Here is a 17,244-nt window from a genome sequence, read left to right as displayed (position 1 = left end):
GAGTGTTAATCTCTGGTTCTCTCCTTCAAGGGACACTGACCCCTTTTTTGATAATTTAAATAGCTGGCAAGAACTCCAGCACTGAACTACAGCTCCAACCCCAAATATCTAACTTAATGATTACTAATAAAGCCTTGGTTTCACAAAGCAAAACTATTTACCTTCTCCTGAGACAGTTTATAGAGTGGTCCTTACCTGAGAATGTGTGAAGTGAGTACGCAGCATCTGTCCAATATTCTGGGTATGAGAAAGATCCAAGGCCGCATCCACCTCATCCAAGATATAAATTGGAGCAGGTTTGAAGAGGAGCATGGACAATATTAGTGAGAGAGCCACTAGAGACCTGAGAAAAGGTTGATAGAAATAAAGCCACGACATTTAGACATTCTACCAAAACACTAAAACAAATCTGCAATCTCTTTAATATGATAGTGTAGACTCATCTTAAAGTCATAAGGATCCTAGGTTCTAAGCTCTCTTCACAAGCAAACTATTTTCATGAGACAATTTTAATATTCTCATTACATTTCAGATTTATACTGAAAATCTAGTTACTTTTTAAAAATAATTTTTTAAAAAATTCATTAATTTTTATGTACATTGCTGTTTTGCCTGCATGTATGTCTGTGCGAGGGTGTCAGATCTTGGAGTTATAGACAGTTATAAGCTGCCATGTGGTGCTGGGAACTGAACCCGGGGCTTTCAGAAGAGCCATCTCTCCTGTATGGCAAAATAATTTTTAAAAATTCTTTATTTTATTTTATGCTTTGGTGTGGGGATGTCAGATGTCAGATCCCTTGGTACTGCAATTACAGACAGTTGTGAGCTGCCATGTGGGTGCTGGGAACTGAACCAGGGTCCGTTGAAAGAGCAGACGGTGCTCTTAACTACTGAGTCATCTCTCTAGCCCTTAAAAACATTATATATATATAATGGTTGTTTTGCCTGTATGTTTGTGCACTGCATACATGCCTACTGCCCTCACAGGCCAGAAGAGAGCGTTGTAATCACTACAACAGGAGTTACAGATGGTTGGGAGTCTCCGTGTGGGTGCTGGCAACTAAACCCAGGTCTTCTTTAAGTACAGCCAGAGCTCTTACCTATATCTTTCTAGCCCTAGAGCATGTTACTTTCTAAAAATTAAAAATTATCCCTTCGTCAATTGCTTATTTAGAGCCTAGGCATCAGGTAAGAGACTTGCTATATATATATGTTTACTAAGGAAACAACTTAATTACCCTCTTTAAAATTTATATTATGCATATGTTCACACAAATTCATATATACTATATATGCACACATATATACATATACTATATGTAGTATATGTATGTGTATATATACACATACACATGTATATATAGTATAGATTATAAGTCTATTCATCTATACCTATCTATACCTATAGATATATAGATATTCTACTAAAAATAATACATTATATTTCTACTAAAAATGACAGGGGTTTCATGAAAAAAAAAAAAAAGACCCAAATCTCAATATTTCTCTAATAATTTTCTGAATTATCAATGTCTTTTGGCTTTTTTCTGAAAGTTTGTTGGCTTCAGTGTTTCTCTTAGAGAATTCCTTCCGGCACTTTCTAACGCCCCGGAATTCCCAGCTGGTGTTTGGGATAAGAAGTTGAAAGTCTCAAATCTTTCTTCCCTCCATGCTGTGTGTTTTCCATTGGCTGCCTTTGAAGAACATGTATACGGGTTTCCAGTAATTCTGTAAATGTCTTGCTGTGTCAGTATGTCTCTGTCCTTATTCTGCCACCAGCTCAAATTGCTCTCTTTACAGAACTCATCATACCTGGGAGATCTGGTGTCACTATTTCTTAAAGTACTTCTGCTCCCATTTTCCTCTCATTTTGGAACACTGATTTCATGTGTGTCAGGAAGCTTCAACAGGACTCCAAACTGATTTTGAGTTTTTCCTCCTCGCTCCTCAGTTTGCTTGAGTAGATTTGACTGCTATGTTTAATAAGTTGTTGCTCCTAGATTCTGTTTATTTTTTCTTTCCAGTGCTAGGGCTCAAATCCAGAACCTTGTATATGCTAGCCAGACACTCCAAGCATGAGCTACAGCCATGCAACACTAAGTGATATCCTTACGTATAGTTGTTACCATCTACTAATTTAAGCAAATTTTAATCAAATCTGTAAATCACGTATTAGGCATTTCAAATTCTACAAAGGAAGCCAACCAAATCAAAACTGAAAGAGAATTACACAGTAAATGAAACGATGAAATATATTAAAAATAATCATGAGAAATTATAAATTGTAAAGGGACTACTTACCTCTGACCACCACTTAGCTCAGTTAGGTTCTCTTTCCATGTATTTCCTAAGGCAACCTTGAACTCCAGACCATCTAAAACCGTCTGCCCTTCTGGTGGTGCAAGCATAGCATTGGCACCAGGCAAAAGGGTAGAAAAAATAGAGCCAAAGTCTTTGTTCACCTAGATTAAAAAGATCACATTACAGCATCAGAGTGTTTTCCAATTGTTAGTATGTATGCATGCAACTCAACAGGCCCACTGCACTGTTGGGAAGAAAAGGACTAGGAAGCCGTTTGGCCTGTCTGAATTGCCACAACAGGTGACTACACAGAGATTTAGGCCCAAATTCATGGCATATGGGCTGACTCAGTGCACATACAAATACACCTGGTCAGCATCCAGCCATCTGTCTTATGAATATGACCAATAACTTCTGAGTTCAGAAGACGAATATGAGTATATCACAGAGAAAGAAGCATTGTCTCTCGCCAAATGCCATGTCCTCTAGTAACAGTAGTGTTCTCTAGGGAAATCTTCAGATTTGGGGCAGGTACACAAAACGCACAATAAATATACCGAGAAAATCCCTCAGAGGCAAGCAGCATTCCTATGAATATGGACCTAACTAAGGAACACATGTTACCTCAGCCCAAAGAAGTATATATGCCAATATCAACCGCTTCTACCACATTGGCTTATTGTTGAAAACTGAGAAAATGAGGAATGATGACTGGCATACTAAATATTCAATAAACATCAGTTGAACTGCAAGAACCTTGGGAATTAGGAAAGAGTACAATTTACTTACAAAATAAATTCTCATTTGTACTAAAGCTGAGAACCATTTGGGGGCATCTTCTAGGACCCAGTATTAACTTCATACACATTACAAGTTTCTGCAGGCAAATAGATTGACCTATAATTTTTCTTCTGTTCTCGTGTTTGTGTGTGTGTGTGTGTGTGTTTCACAGAACTTGATGTAACCAATACAGACTGGAAAAGATTGTATGGCAGCATCCCATCACTTTTGATTTTATAAAATTTGAGCAGCACTGCTATTAGTTCTTTTAAAGGTCTGGTGGGATTCAGCAGTGATTCTCTGTGGGCACGGAATTGCTCTAGACATAAGTAATTGTTTAGATATTCTATAATTAACTTAAAGATGCAGCATAAGACCAGCTTATGGACCTAACCAAAGAACTTTTATTACTTAAGTCAAAAAAATACATATGCTAGGATCACAGCTTCTACCACAGTAAGTTACTGTTGAACACCAAGAACGGGGAATGATGACTGCATGCTAAATATTCAACAAACATTAGCTGCACTGGTGATCTTAGGAATTAGGAAAGGACAAAATGCAGCCAACATTTGTTGAACAATATTTTATTACCTCATCTTGGTTTAATTGTGGTAGGTGTGTGGTTTGAAGAGAACAGCCCCCATAGACTCATACATTTGGTCCTTAGTTGGAACTGTTGGGGGGGGGGGCTGGGAGGGATTAGGAGCAGTGGCTTGTTGGAGGAGAGGTAAATAACTGGTGTGGGCTTTGAGGTTTCAAAAGCCCAGGCCGCACTAAGTCTCTGCTTCCTACCTGCAGATCAGGAAATAAGCTTTCAGCCACTTTCAGCTATGCCTTCTTGCATGCCACTATGCTTCCTATTCTGATGACCATGAACTCTCCAAAATGTAAGCCCCCAATAGAATACTTCCTTTTATAAACTGCCTTGGTCATGGTGTTTCCTTACAAGAGAACGGTAACTAAGACAGTAGGTATTAGTCTTTTGATTTTCTAATTTAGTATATTTTATTAAATTAGGCCCCGATGATTTTCTGAATAACACTGGTATCTGCTGTAATGACTCTCTTTTCCTCTCTGATTGTTATTATTTTTCATTTCTTATTAATTCATTAACTTGTGCCTTAACATTGATATTCCATCCATTGATTTGGTTGCTCTTATTCTTCTACGGCCCAAAGCTGCATCAGTAAGTTACACATGTAATATCTCTGTGACTTTTTAAATGTAGAGTTCTGATAGGTCAGTTTCCATTGCAGCACTTTTCATTCTATCTCTTACATTTTGGTATGCTGTATCTCATTTAATTCTAGGTTTAAAAAGTTCCTTTAGGTTTCACAATGACCAGTTCATGATTAAGTAGCTGTATATTTAGTCTCTACAAATTTGTGTATATTCTGTAGTTTCTCTAGCTACTTTAAGCCTTTCATTTTATCGTGTATTCAGATAAAATAAAAAAAAATCATTTCTATATTGCTAACATGAAGTGATATTTGAGTTCATGAAGACAAATAAAAAGTGTCAATTATAACAAAGCTAGCCAGCAAAGCTTCCATTTGTAAAAAGAAACTTTCTGAGGTAAAACAAACTATGAAAATTTGTCAGCACCCAAACTGTCCTGCTTTCGCTTCTACAGTATAGGTCAAGAGACACTGCATACAATCATACAAAAGAAACACAAAGTTTACAACATACACAGTAGAACAGATACAAATAATATACAAATAAGAGGATAAACTTCTACCAACACAGAAAGTCACAAACCACAAAGATGAGGAAGGGGAAGGAAAAAAATGAAGAAACTATGAAGCAGGAAATACTTAGCAGAATGAGGTAGTACATCTTTATCATTAACACCTTTGAAGGTAAAAGGGTTAAATTCCTTTAAGATACAGACTGGGTGACGGATAAAGACAAAGCTAGATATAATGATACAATGCCGAGAGGAGATTTGGTTTACCAGTAAAATATATACAAAGACTAGAAATGGGAAGATAGAGCACGCAAGCAGGAACTAAAAGTGAGCAGCAGCAGGCCTGTTAAAATCAGCTGTAATAAGACTTAAAACAAAAACTGCGAGGAGACAAAGACATTTAGAATATGACATTAAACTAAAACTAAGAACAAAAGTTAAGAAAAAAACCCTGAAGAGTGGGAGGAAAAATCTGTACTCTTACAAAGCATATATTGATGAGACACATAACTTAAATTTAAGAACAAAACCTGATATAGAAATGAGTAAATAACCTGAATAGAATTTCCTCAGAATAGTCACACAAAAGGCCAACAAGGAAAAGGAAACATTTTCAACATCACTAATGCAAACTAAAACCACAATGACCTACCATTTCACTCAAATTAAAATGGTCCACCCGAAAAAGACAAAGTATAATGCATCAAAGATACAGAAAGAGTCAAAATTTGAAATCAATATAGGGCCTCTATTGATACATAAGTACACAATGAAAATGTGATACATCTGATACATCTAAAGAACAGAATACTGTCCAGCCACAAAAGAAGTAAAACTCTATTCTCTTTCACAACATGAATAGGAAAGATTATGCTAAGTAAATGCTAGGCACAGAAATACAGATGTCATATATCCTTTTATGATAGCTGGTCTTGACTGACAACCGACAGGATCTGCCATTCTCAGAGACAACCATGGTCACATCTGCATTTACAAGAGGCCTATCATACTAAATGAGGGTGCTACCACTTTATGGGGTAGGGCCCCAGACTGAATTAAAGAGTGAGCAAACCACTACACACACATCTCTCTCTCTGCTTCCTGACTGTGGGGACAACATGATCAGTGGCCTGCTACTCCCACCTCAGGACTTCCCCGCTGTGATGGAGTATATCCCAAAAATGTGAGCCAAAATAACCCTTCCTTTAGTTAACTAATACCTGTATGAAAGGTGAAGTACTATAATAGTCTGTGGGGCCTGGGAAGGGTCTCCAGATAAGGGGAGTGGAGAGAAGATAGATACCAGGTGCAGGTGTGCTTCTAAGATTACTACATTGTCCTGCTTTAGATCACAGGATGAAATAGTGTTGACTGCAATTAGTGCAAAGTTCAAAATAGCTAAAAAAGAAAAGGATTTTGATGTTCCTAGTATAAGGAAGTATTAGATAATTGAAGTGAGTATGTTGAGTGCCTGTGTCTCACTATTAAACATTGCACATACTGAAATGTCACAACATACCCTTTAAATACATACAGGTATTATATGGCAATTAAAAAGATATTTTTTAAAAAGTCTTACTATTTCATTTTTAACTTCAATTCATAGAACTTGCAAATTATCATCATCATTGCTACAACAACACCAACTATACCCCAAACTTGTATTTTAACATAGCAGTTCATTGAGAGGTATAGATTTGGGGTACGTGAATGTTTTGAAAATGGCAAGAAAAATAAAAGATGGTGAAATGGTCTTATTTCTAACCCCACTGTCAAAGTAAGATGTGCTGCTTTTAGTGTTAAGCAGTTGTGTAGGGTATATGTAGCAGATACTGGAGATATTGAAGTTTCCTTCCACATGTAAGACGTTGTAGAGAAAAGAGAATAAATGGTGTTTTTCCCTTTGAATGGAGAAGTCACGATGATGTGACATGAACTTGCCTCTCTATGCCTTGTAATAAAGTCTAAAAATATAAAACCACATTTTAAAAACTCTAGGGGGCTTTAACTTTGGTGTGAACATGTGCCTCCCTTAGCCGCACTGAGCTGCTTACAGTGTAAACCCCCTGATGGCATCCTTCATCCTTGCCTTGGGATTACATTTGGGGTTCAAGTACCTTTTGCCAAGCAATATTTAAGGCCTGTTTTTTCTTCTGGTCAAGATCTTCTATAGTTGCAAGGATTTTGGATTTGTCATTTTCTACAATTCTTTTCTTCTTCATCAAATCATTATACTGTAAGAAAAATGCGGTAATTTGTTTGTAAAATTAAAAACTCCTTCCACATTCTGGAATTTAGTCAGTCATAAAGAAGTTTTGATGTTTTTAAACCTGACACAATCCTATTATCTAGAAAGATACAAAGCACTAACAATATAATATAAACCAAAGCATAAGGAAAGTGAACATAGGCCGGGAGAGATGGCTCAGAGGTTAAGAGCACTGCCTACTCTTCCAAAGGTCCTGAGTTCCATTCCCAGCAACCACATGGTGGCTCACAACCATCTATAATGAAATTTGGTGCCCTCTTCTGGCCTGCAGATGTACATGGCAGGCAAAACATTGTATACATAATAAATAAATAAATCTTCAAAAAAAGAAAAAAGTAAACATATTACCAATATACAGGAAAATTTAACTTCCAGAATCAAGAATTAAGTCCTAAAAATATTTAGACTACGCTAATAGTCTCTTTACTTCCTAGCATTTGAGTCAAACTAAAAAATATCACATGAAAACTTAAGCACAACTGGGCCAGTTTTAGCAGTGCCACAAATACACTAATTCTTTGTAGTGATGTGTATGTCCCATGTAATACAGTAATTGGCCTTTATCTTTCTGACTACAGAATGAGGGTCTTCCTTGGGCTCTGCCCATTTGGCCTTTTTCAGTCCCGCGAGCATAATTAACTCTTTTTGGTGTTCTATGCCCTGCTCTGTCCTGTTGGAGTGGGCTCTGCAGCTGGTATCTGGTACTGTTTCACACCACCCTCCCACTGAGAGGCAGCCACGGGAAAGCCCCACAACGGACAGGACAGTCCCAATCCATTTTTCCTTATAGCTTCACAGTTCAGGCAGGCTTCACATCTCCTGTCTTAACTGGAGCCGGCCCTGCCACCTCCTCTCTATATTTTCCCATCTTACTTGTTCCGTAAGTTAAGTTCTTATACAAACACAAAACATCAGGGGGAGAGGTTAACTATTCATCAATAGAGAACCTTGCTGTTTCTTAGACACTGTCTGTCTCTCAACTGAGAAAATGTCTCTATGAGACTGGCCTGTAAGGCAAGTCTGTGGAACACTTTCCTGATTAATATTATAAAAGAGAGTCCAGCAAATTGTGGGCAGTGCCACTTTTGGGCACAGTGTCCTGGGTTAAATAAGAAAGCAGGCTGAGCAAGCCAATAAGCGGCACTCCTCTGTGGTCTGTTTTCAGCTACTGCATTGTGGGGCTTGTTTATTTTTATTAGATCATGATAACTGGGCTCTAATACCATTCTAAAAAGGAATGCTAAAAGAAAAATGCTTAAAGAATTAGAAAAAGGTTGTCCTAGTTAAGGTTATGCTTGCTGTGATAAACTGTGTGACCAAAAGCCACTTGGGGAGGACAGGGTTTGTCTGGCTTACAGGTCTTGAGTCCAGCTGGGCGCTGAGAGAAGCCGACTTACCCGCTCTTCTGCTTCAGTCAGTACGTTCATAGCCCTCATGTTGACATTCCTCCCCAGTTTCTCTTTCACTTCTTGCAGCTTCTGAAGCCTCTGGCCAGCCTCTTTGACGTTGTTTGTTTGGAAATCATAGGCACTATTGGGTTGGCCAAAGAGATGTTTCTCAGCACTAATCCAGTCATAATCATTCAACATTTTGGATACCTGGCCATAGATGCAAAAGGAAAGAAAATAAAATTGTATTCAAACCAAACTTTTTCAAAGCAGTTTCCTAAATGCTTACTACTCTTAAGTCAAATTATTTGGGAAGGGAAAATAAATCACAATGACACAGACAAAGAAAGGGTATAGAGGCTTATCTGCAGGAATAAGGACAAGTGAGCACTTTTCTGGGGGGACGGTAGACTTACAACAGCCTTCACAGAGAAGGATCTTCCCACCAAGCATGAGCAGGGATGAATCAAAGTGTTAGAAACTCAAGTTGAGTGCTCTGGGTTTTGTTTTGTTATTCCAATTTTGGAATATTTACATATATACAGTGAGTTATCTTGGAAATAGGATTTAAGTCAAAACTGAAAATTCATACAAAATCTGAACATAACTTTACATGACATTTTTACTGTGTCTTTACTTTCTGACCTGGTATTTGAGACCAGGTGTTGAATTTCCTCCATATGGAATGTTAGCACACAAAATGTTTTAAATCTTGAAGCACTTAAGATTTACAGAGTGAAGATATTCAAAATATCTCTATTAAAATTAAGTTAGATGAGGCTCATTTAGATTTTACTAAATTATTTCAAAACATAATTTGTGTGCAGCTAAAATTCCTTAGAAATAATCATATATTTGATGAAATCATAGAAGCCTAATTGTCACTATATAATAATTTTCTTAAAATTATAATCTAAGAAAGACAGAAAAAAGAAGCCCTGAATGTTGACTACCCCTGTCCACCTCTTCTGACAAGGTAAAAATGTAACTTTTTCCTTTAATACAACTACTTCAAATTTGAAATTATAACCCTTAATGGTTTTCCTCTACAGGTGAGATTCATTCTTATGAGTAGAGTGTCATCCTGTCTAATCTATTTACTCTCACTACTTCCACTGCACAGTACCTCTAAAACACAAGTAAGCTCCCAACTGCAGTCTAGCTCCTAAGAGGACTAGCAAGGTCTTTGAAGGTACCGTAAGCATGTTATTTATCCCTCTATCTTCAGCATAGTGTCTGATATAATAATTTTTTACAAAAGCAACCATATCCTCTTTAAAATTCTTAAAGTACTGTGAAATAAAATAACTGCATTGTACAATATTATATTTTCAGTAAGATGATATAAATAGCATTGATACCTGAATGAGAACACCCAAAAACCAATGTCTTTTAAAATGAGACCTATATACATATTTTTATGAATTTTTCAAATTCAACTTGTAATAAGATAATGAATGTGTTATTATTAATAATAAGTTGTGTTAATAAATATGGATACAAATACCAAATCCATTGGATAACACTAAATATTATAGAAATACCTCTTAAAGAGAGAAATAAATGTCCACAATTAAATTTAAACTAAATCATTTGGGCCATTTATTGAAAGTGATTGTTAGTGATAAGCAGTTAATGCAGCTGTAAACTCAAATGTAGTTTAGGCTGTGGTTCGGTCATTTGTAGCAAGTATCCTATTGAGCAGTTACTAGATTTTTCAAGAGCTCAGAAATAAAAACTTTATTATTATCCAGGTGGTAAAACTAAACATAAGCATACCTTCGCAGCAGCAGCATCAGCTTCCCGCTTATGTTTGCTTATACTGTGGTCTAACTCCTTAATTCTAAGCTGAGAATCATTGTTTTGTAAGTTGTGTTTTGCCACTTCTGCACACTTTTCTTTAATTATATTGTCCTGGGCCGTTAGTATTTCTTTTTGCTTCATCAGCTCATTTTGAGCTTTATTTACTGCTTCCTAAAACAACAAAGAGAAGTTAAAGAAAACAAAGTAAGGCAATAAGTATGTATTTCAATTCTGCCCCAAGTTTGTCTGACAGGCTCTGCGAAGCATGTTAAAGTGACTCAGGTAAGCGCTGTCTAACCTTCCACACGTTAGAGCCACACTAACCTCGTATTACCACTGGTATACAAGTCATGCTGGAAATGAGAGCTTTTACCGTCTGCAGTGCAGACCGAATGAAGGGCTGGGAGGAGGGAGTGCTAAAGCTGACCTGCTAGGTCTCTCAGTTTAAAACGTGCAGTCTGGGGCAGTTAAGATAAATGGAAAGATCCCCAAAGAGCATACCTACAGGAAGGACAAAGACAAGGGCTCAAGGCTGGGGAGGTGGCTTTGTGTCTTTTCCCTTCTGCAGACCTAAGGTGACTATAGAGTATGACCACTAGCAAAACAATGTGGCAGCATTTGATTTTAGCACACAGGTTAAAATAAAAGAAACAGAACCCTTTTGTTGAAAGCAAAAAAATTTGTTGCAAAGACAAATAAATTTCCTCCCCTGGCTTTCAGAGCCACCTGCTCCAGCTAGTGGAGACCACCCAACTTCCAAGGACAGATTACAGCCATGTGCAGTCTGCTACTAACTCCCTCAGCCCCTTTGCGCCACCCTAGATTTTGAATGTCCTTGTGGTAAAGAGAAGATGACAAACTCACAGAAATGCTCACATGAAGGAAAACAATGACCCCTAGCTCAACTCAGGAGGAAAAAAAACTCAAGACAAAACCAAGCTCAGCACAATAATCTGCCAAAGGCCTCCATGATTTCCTTAAGTAATCACAAGCACTAATGATAATTTACATTAGTGCATGGGGGAATTAGGGAAACAGCATAACGCCGAGCAACAGTGCTATACACCTCAGCCTACTGGATGTGCGCAGCAGCCTAAGTCCCTTCTCATGCCTAGCTGTGTTCATTCATGGTCTTCTGCAAGAACAAGAAAATTAAAGACATTTTAGCTCCTAAAACTCTTTGAAGGAAAAAAAAAAAGAGTAAAATTCTGATACATTAAAAGGAAATAATACATAGAGCCTTATCAACTGTAAGGATGTGTTGACTACAGCATGCTTATGAAGACTCTCATACCAAGGTTTAAAAGTGCAGTATATATGTGACTGTCAGTCTTTTTTGCATTAAGAAAAAAGTACATGAGACCTATCACTTCAGACTGAGCAGAAATGGAGTTTTAATATTCTTTGTCTCAAGCCACTTAGTCAGTAGGAAGTTAACTTCTTTCCTTAGCTCCCAGGGATTGTGTTTATCTGCTCTACTGGCAAAAGGAAATAATTTTTAAGGTAAAGTCTTACTGAACAACCTTTAAAAACGTTTCCTACTAAAAGAAAACCAACATGACACTGACAGAGCATAGAAGACAAAGGAAAAAATTAAGATTAAAAAATACAAAACAAAACAAAACAAAATAAAGGAAACCAGAAAAACAAAAATTAAAATTTATCTTGGAGACAAGAAAGGAAAATTGAACAGAAACTGTTAAACATCCAAACAACATTAACTGTAAAGTTGAGTCAAACTGTAAATTCTTAGTCAGGAAAGTAGTATTTAAAAATTGTTACTCTGCTGCTAATGTAGTATTAATGTGCTAACAAAACGGACTGTAATTAGGAGTAATGTCAGGAGTGAAGCAAGCACTTCCTAAAACACCGCAGGCTACGGTTGGAAGCATAAGTGCATGGCAAAGGTAAAATGCTCTTTATGTGGATGGGAGACCCCTGGAACATTATGTGTTAATTGAATACAAATAATATTTAATTAACATAAAATATATGCTACTTAAGAAAATAGCTAAAGCCCCAAATACTTGAAAAATGAAGGTTATATTACAGAAGTACGAGTAGAAATAATACAAAGGAGAATTTAAAATGATTAAAGCAAGTATGAGTATAAAATATCCCCAAGGTCTCTGAATCCTTGTCTTCACAGGGCTGCTTCTGAGAACTGGGCATTTCTTCTGGACCAGCTGCAACACTTGCTGCATTACAAGGTTACCCCCCTGTAGAGGCACTGTAAGAAGCGGCTGTACTTGCTGGTTTCAGTGTGCTTGTCTCACAGGTAGACTTACCAAGTACAGGGGACAATGCCATGCATGTCTTAGCATGGGGCTTTACTTAGTTCCAGGCTGGATACCACCCAAAGGCTACTACTGTTCATAGAAATTTATCTCAGTAGTCACTATGTGTGTGCGTGCGTGCGCGCGCGCGCGCGCTCGCGCACGCACGCACACACACACACACACACACACACACACACACACACACACACATACACACACACACACACACACACACACACACACACACACACACACACACACACACACACACCCTTTCTGTGGACAGTCTTTTCTGGCAAACCTAAATCTTTACCAAGACAGCCACAGTTCTGGTCCTCAGCCTTGTGGGTAAAGCGGGGCTCCAAGGCTGTTCTGTGGATCAATTGCCTCAGTCCTGGGAGTACCACCTATTTCTTTCTATAATTCTTATATGACTTAGGATTTTCTTTACTTCTAGTGATCAATCCTTTCTCCCAGTTAATTTTTTTTTTCTTTAAACTCAGTATGGATTTATTTGTGTAGACTCAGGCTGAAACTTTGATGTAATTTCTTGTTCTTGCTGTTTCCCTAGACTTGGTTTCTCTGTGTAGCCTTGGCTGGCTGGCCCTGAACTCAGAGATTCACCTGCCTCTGCCTCCTGAGTTCTGGGATTACAAGCATGTGCCACCACGCCTTGGCTTGATGTGATTTTATAACTTTCTAAATCCCCATTTCACCTCATGCTGTGATCATAAATGAAGACTTAAGGCACTAAATCAACCATTTTAATTCAACATTTTGTAAGTAGATGAGCATTAACTTTCAGGCTAATTTTAAATAGGCCATGCCCACCCACAAGAGCCTCTTCCTCAAAACGGCTGTGTAGAAGAAAATGGCAACCCCCTACCAAGAACCTCAGAATCTGAAACTGTAACAGACTCCCCAGGTGACCAATTCTAGGAAAACAGCCCAGAAATAATCATTACTTAAGAAACTTACAGGCTCACGTTATGAGATTCTAAGAGACACAGGGCAAGCCTGACACATTCCTCACTCTGATAAAGGGTACCCCTTAACTATGTTCCTTCTCTCTATTTCCCCACATCCTGTAAGTCCATGTTAACAAGATGCCTGACTTTCTTCCTCACACTACAAGAGCCCCCTACCTCCCACGCCCCAATTCTGGTCATCCTAGCTCACCTGACTGAAAGACAATGCTATGAATTCACTTGACAAGAGACCTCCTCCTCTTCTCTGAAATCAAAGAAGGGTCATGAGCTCTGCAGGGAGCCCTCTACCATATCCCATGCGCCTCCTCACACTTGGGGCCTAGACTCTCGGATTCCCCAGCATGATGTCTTCTGTGGAGTTAGCAACGTCTCCTAATAAATCTCTAGTCCCAAAGGATAATCTGCTTCAGTGCTCTTTGAACCCAAACCCAAAACCTTTCTACAACTTTTTAAATTTCTCCAACTTGATGGGTAAATCATACCTTATTTTTAGCTACCTCAGCCGCCATTACTTCAATCTGACCTTCATAGGCTTTGATGGCTTCATTCACAGCATCGAGCTGCTGCTTATTAGACGCACTCTCTCTTTTCAGCTCTTCCAGCTCTAGAGTGATAGCATCAACTTCCTATAGAAACACAGCATTAAGGTTAACTGCTGGCAAGTAATTTAGCCTCATACAGAGATAAAAATTAACATTATTCTCACTTCAGTAAGACTAATCATTTAGTATTAAACTACCTACAAACCAAGCTGTTATCTCAGAAGAAAAAGAAAACAGAAGCTTATTCCCTTTTAAATAGGTGTAAAATTAGAGTTTAGAAAATTGCACAGTTGTTTTCTTTATCTTTAATCATACCATAGAAAAGTAATAAAATTCTACATAACATATGCAGTAGTGAGTTTTAGTGACAAATTTTTTCAGTGCATAAAAGCCTGTGTACCTTGATTTTGTTTTCCATGATACACTTAGTACACTGGAAAATTTTTGTGAAGCTATTTAATGAAAGAATTTTAAGTTGGGTAAAGAAGTAAACCTTAAGAGTGTAATTAGTCTTTAAAGACATAAACACATTGAAATACAGTCTCCGGCACTATGCAAAATATATTAATGATCAGTCTCCAATTCTTTGACACCTTATAAATATAGCATGCTTTTTCATCAGCTTCTAACAGTGCATATCCACATAGGTGGTAATAAACAGGAATATCAATCTTCTAATTCTCTGGTAAGACATACATGACATCACATGATTTGTTTGACTCAACTGCGGGGTTTACAGAGAACAGCATCTGGCTTGTAAGACACATAATTTGCAATTTACACAACTGGCTTATTTTGGAATCAACACTGATGAGTATAGCCAGCCATTGACATTTCACACCTTCTGCTCTATGCCAATTTTAAGATTCTAAGGAAGGTCTTACCTGTTGTTTTTCTTTCATTTTCTTGCTAGATGCATCTGCCTTTGTTTTGGCACAATCCAGCTTTTTCTGAGCATCCTTCAGTTCTTTCTCTCTTTCAGATTCCGCATTTTTCATTTTATTCTCCAATGCTTCATACTTTTCTTCGGCTTTCTTTTGGATTTCTTTGGTGTTTTTTAATGTCTCTTCACTTTCCTCTGAATGACAAGGTAGTTAAACATGGCTAATTTAATAACAGATAAACACTTATAAATCAAAATAATTTAAGGTATGTTTTGAAAAATTAGAAGCTAGAGTTTGAATTTTTTAAGGCATTATAGCTATGTTTTATAAATGGCATAATGAACTATAAATCCCATGTTTGAATTATCTAAAGATTTGTAAAGTTATTTCTTCTCAAAGATCAGTCTGTATTTGTTTGCGGGGGCGAGGTAGGGAGTGTCTTTTTGTTCTTAAAATGCCGAGGATAAAACTCAACCTTGCATTTACAAAGCACATGCTGCACTACTGATTTACACTTCCTACCTTACAATTCAAATTAACACTGGGGTCACACTATTTTCCATGATTTTGGTTAGCCCGAGCTTACAGTGACTCTGCCTACTTATGCCACCAAAGCAGCCTTCTATAATAATAGAAGTACCATAAGAAGATGTTTAGATTGAAGTTGGGGTTTTAAACATATGCAAAGAAGGAAGAATGGACATATTCCTGTCATGTGTGACATCTATCAGAGCTAAGACCCATGATGCAAAAGTAATTCCAGAAGCTGAAACTAGACAGTTTTCTATTACTTTTCAGTACAGAAGTATTCGTAGAAAAATGCACATGTAGATTTTCATCATAATGAATGATAAAAACAAAAATAACTGCTATATGACAGTAGAGGAAAAAGCTTCCATTAAAAAAATATGGAACACTTCAGAAATCTGCATAGGAAAATGACTGAATAGGTCTATGAATGGAGCTGGATGAGATTTGTGAGACCCTGAGAGAAAATTCCAAAGAAACAAGATAAGATTCTTGCAATCCTTGTTCCTCCATGACATGGTTATTCTTGGAGATTGCTTTCCGGTCCCTCCCAGGTCTAGTAACAGGTCTGCGGTTTACTTTAGACTACCCATCATCTTACCCATTATTATTCAGAAGGACCTCTCCTAGAATGAGTTGTCCTCCTGACAGTGTCCAGCTTAAACTAAGGTGACCTTGCTCTCCTGACTGTATACAGCCCAAATTCAAGTGATTTGTGCTCATATGATCTTGCTTAACCTTCAAGAATACCCTCAGAGTATTAACTATCTTTGCTCTAAATCGAGTTGGTTACAGCATGAAATTTTAGTTCACCTCAGTTTTAGGATCTACTCTCCCAGGTTCATGCTGCCAAATAGAGTAACAACATGAAAGTAGCTATAAATTGCATTACATTTAACTTTCTGTATGTAAAAAAAATGGAGAAAACAAGTTACCTACAGAAAAAATGGGCAAATAGAAATAGAATCCCAAAGATCCAATAAATAAAAAGTGTATCCCAAACTTTTAATGATGAGCAACACGCAAATTAAATACAAGTTTAAATATACAAGTCAGCTGCTCACAACTTAAGAGAACGGATGTAAAGAAATGAGTACTTTCCCACACTGATGGAAGTGAATATTGTTAAAAAAAAAAAAAGACAATGCTGGTGATGCATAATAAAAATGAGAATGATTACCACCTAAGACCCAAAAGCCCCACACTTGAATCTGTCCTACAGAATAACTCCCACATGTGCTCTGAACATAAAATCTTCTGAGTGTAAAAGAAAGGAGAGCAGCATTAAGCAATGAGCCACACTGGTTTTCATCTTACCAATGGTTTTTTTAAGGGCATCTAATTCTTCTTGTTGTTTATGATAAGAGCTTTGCTGAAGTTTAGTTTGCAACAAATCTCCTTCCTCTGCCTTCATCTCCCACTGCTGTTTCAGTTGGCGATACCTTAAAAAGACAAGTTTATAAATATCTTTGAACATGCATTCAAATGTGAGGTTCAAATGCAATACAAATAAAATAAACTCATGTAATATAAATAGAACGAGATGCCAATGGTTATCATGGAAAGCTATCACTGAAGGTAAACTGTAAATGATCAAGACTCCACACAACTATTTTCCAGAAAGCCTTAATTTTAGAAAACACCAAAAGTGACTGATCTAAGCATAAGTTAGGTTTATTAAATGTAAAAATACACCTACAAATACACAGCCAGTAGTTACTACAAAAATACAATTAATGACAATTCATAATATATTAATACATAATAATACATAAATAATACATACTA

The 17,244-nt window shown here is 37.3% G+C and overlaps 1 protein-coding gene across 4 annotated transcripts in view; it reads right to left on the bottom strand.

The window, feature by feature from the left end:
• The window catches only part of SMC2 (structural maintenance of chromosomes 2), a 48,513-nt gene that overhangs the window by 3,872 nt on the left and 27,397 nt on the right, over positions 1 to 17,244 (bottom strand). For all 4 annotated transcript variants that reach the window (XM_084793260.1, XM_084793258.1, XM_084793261.1 and 1 more), the window contains 8 exons: positions 16,774 to 16,898; positions 14,929 to 15,122; positions 13,985 to 14,128; positions 10,211 to 10,405; positions 8,441 to 8,641; positions 6,892 to 7,008; positions 2,302 to 2,462; positions 196 to 343 (listed from right to left, as the gene is read on the bottom strand). In XM_084793260.1, the coding sequence (XP_084649386.1) occupies positions 196 to 343; positions 2,302 to 2,462; positions 6,892 to 7,008; positions 8,441 to 8,641; positions 10,211 to 10,405; positions 13,985 to 14,128; positions 14,929 to 15,122; positions 16,774 to 16,898 (1,285 nt within the window). The remainder of the gene's footprint in view (positions 1 to 195; positions 344 to 2,301; positions 2,463 to 6,891; positions 7,009 to 8,440; positions 8,642 to 10,210; positions 10,406 to 13,984; positions 14,129 to 14,928; positions 15,123 to 16,773; positions 16,899 to 17,244) is intronic.

The sequence above is a fragment of the Acomys minous genome (assembly GCF_964271855.1).
Source record: "Acomys minous genome assembly, chromosome: 1".
Lineage (NCBI taxonomy): Eukaryota > Metazoa > Chordata > Mammalia > Rodentia > Muridae > Acomys > Acomys minous.
Note: the sequence above shows the minus strand (reverse complement) of the source record. Positions and strands in the feature narration are given on the sequence as shown.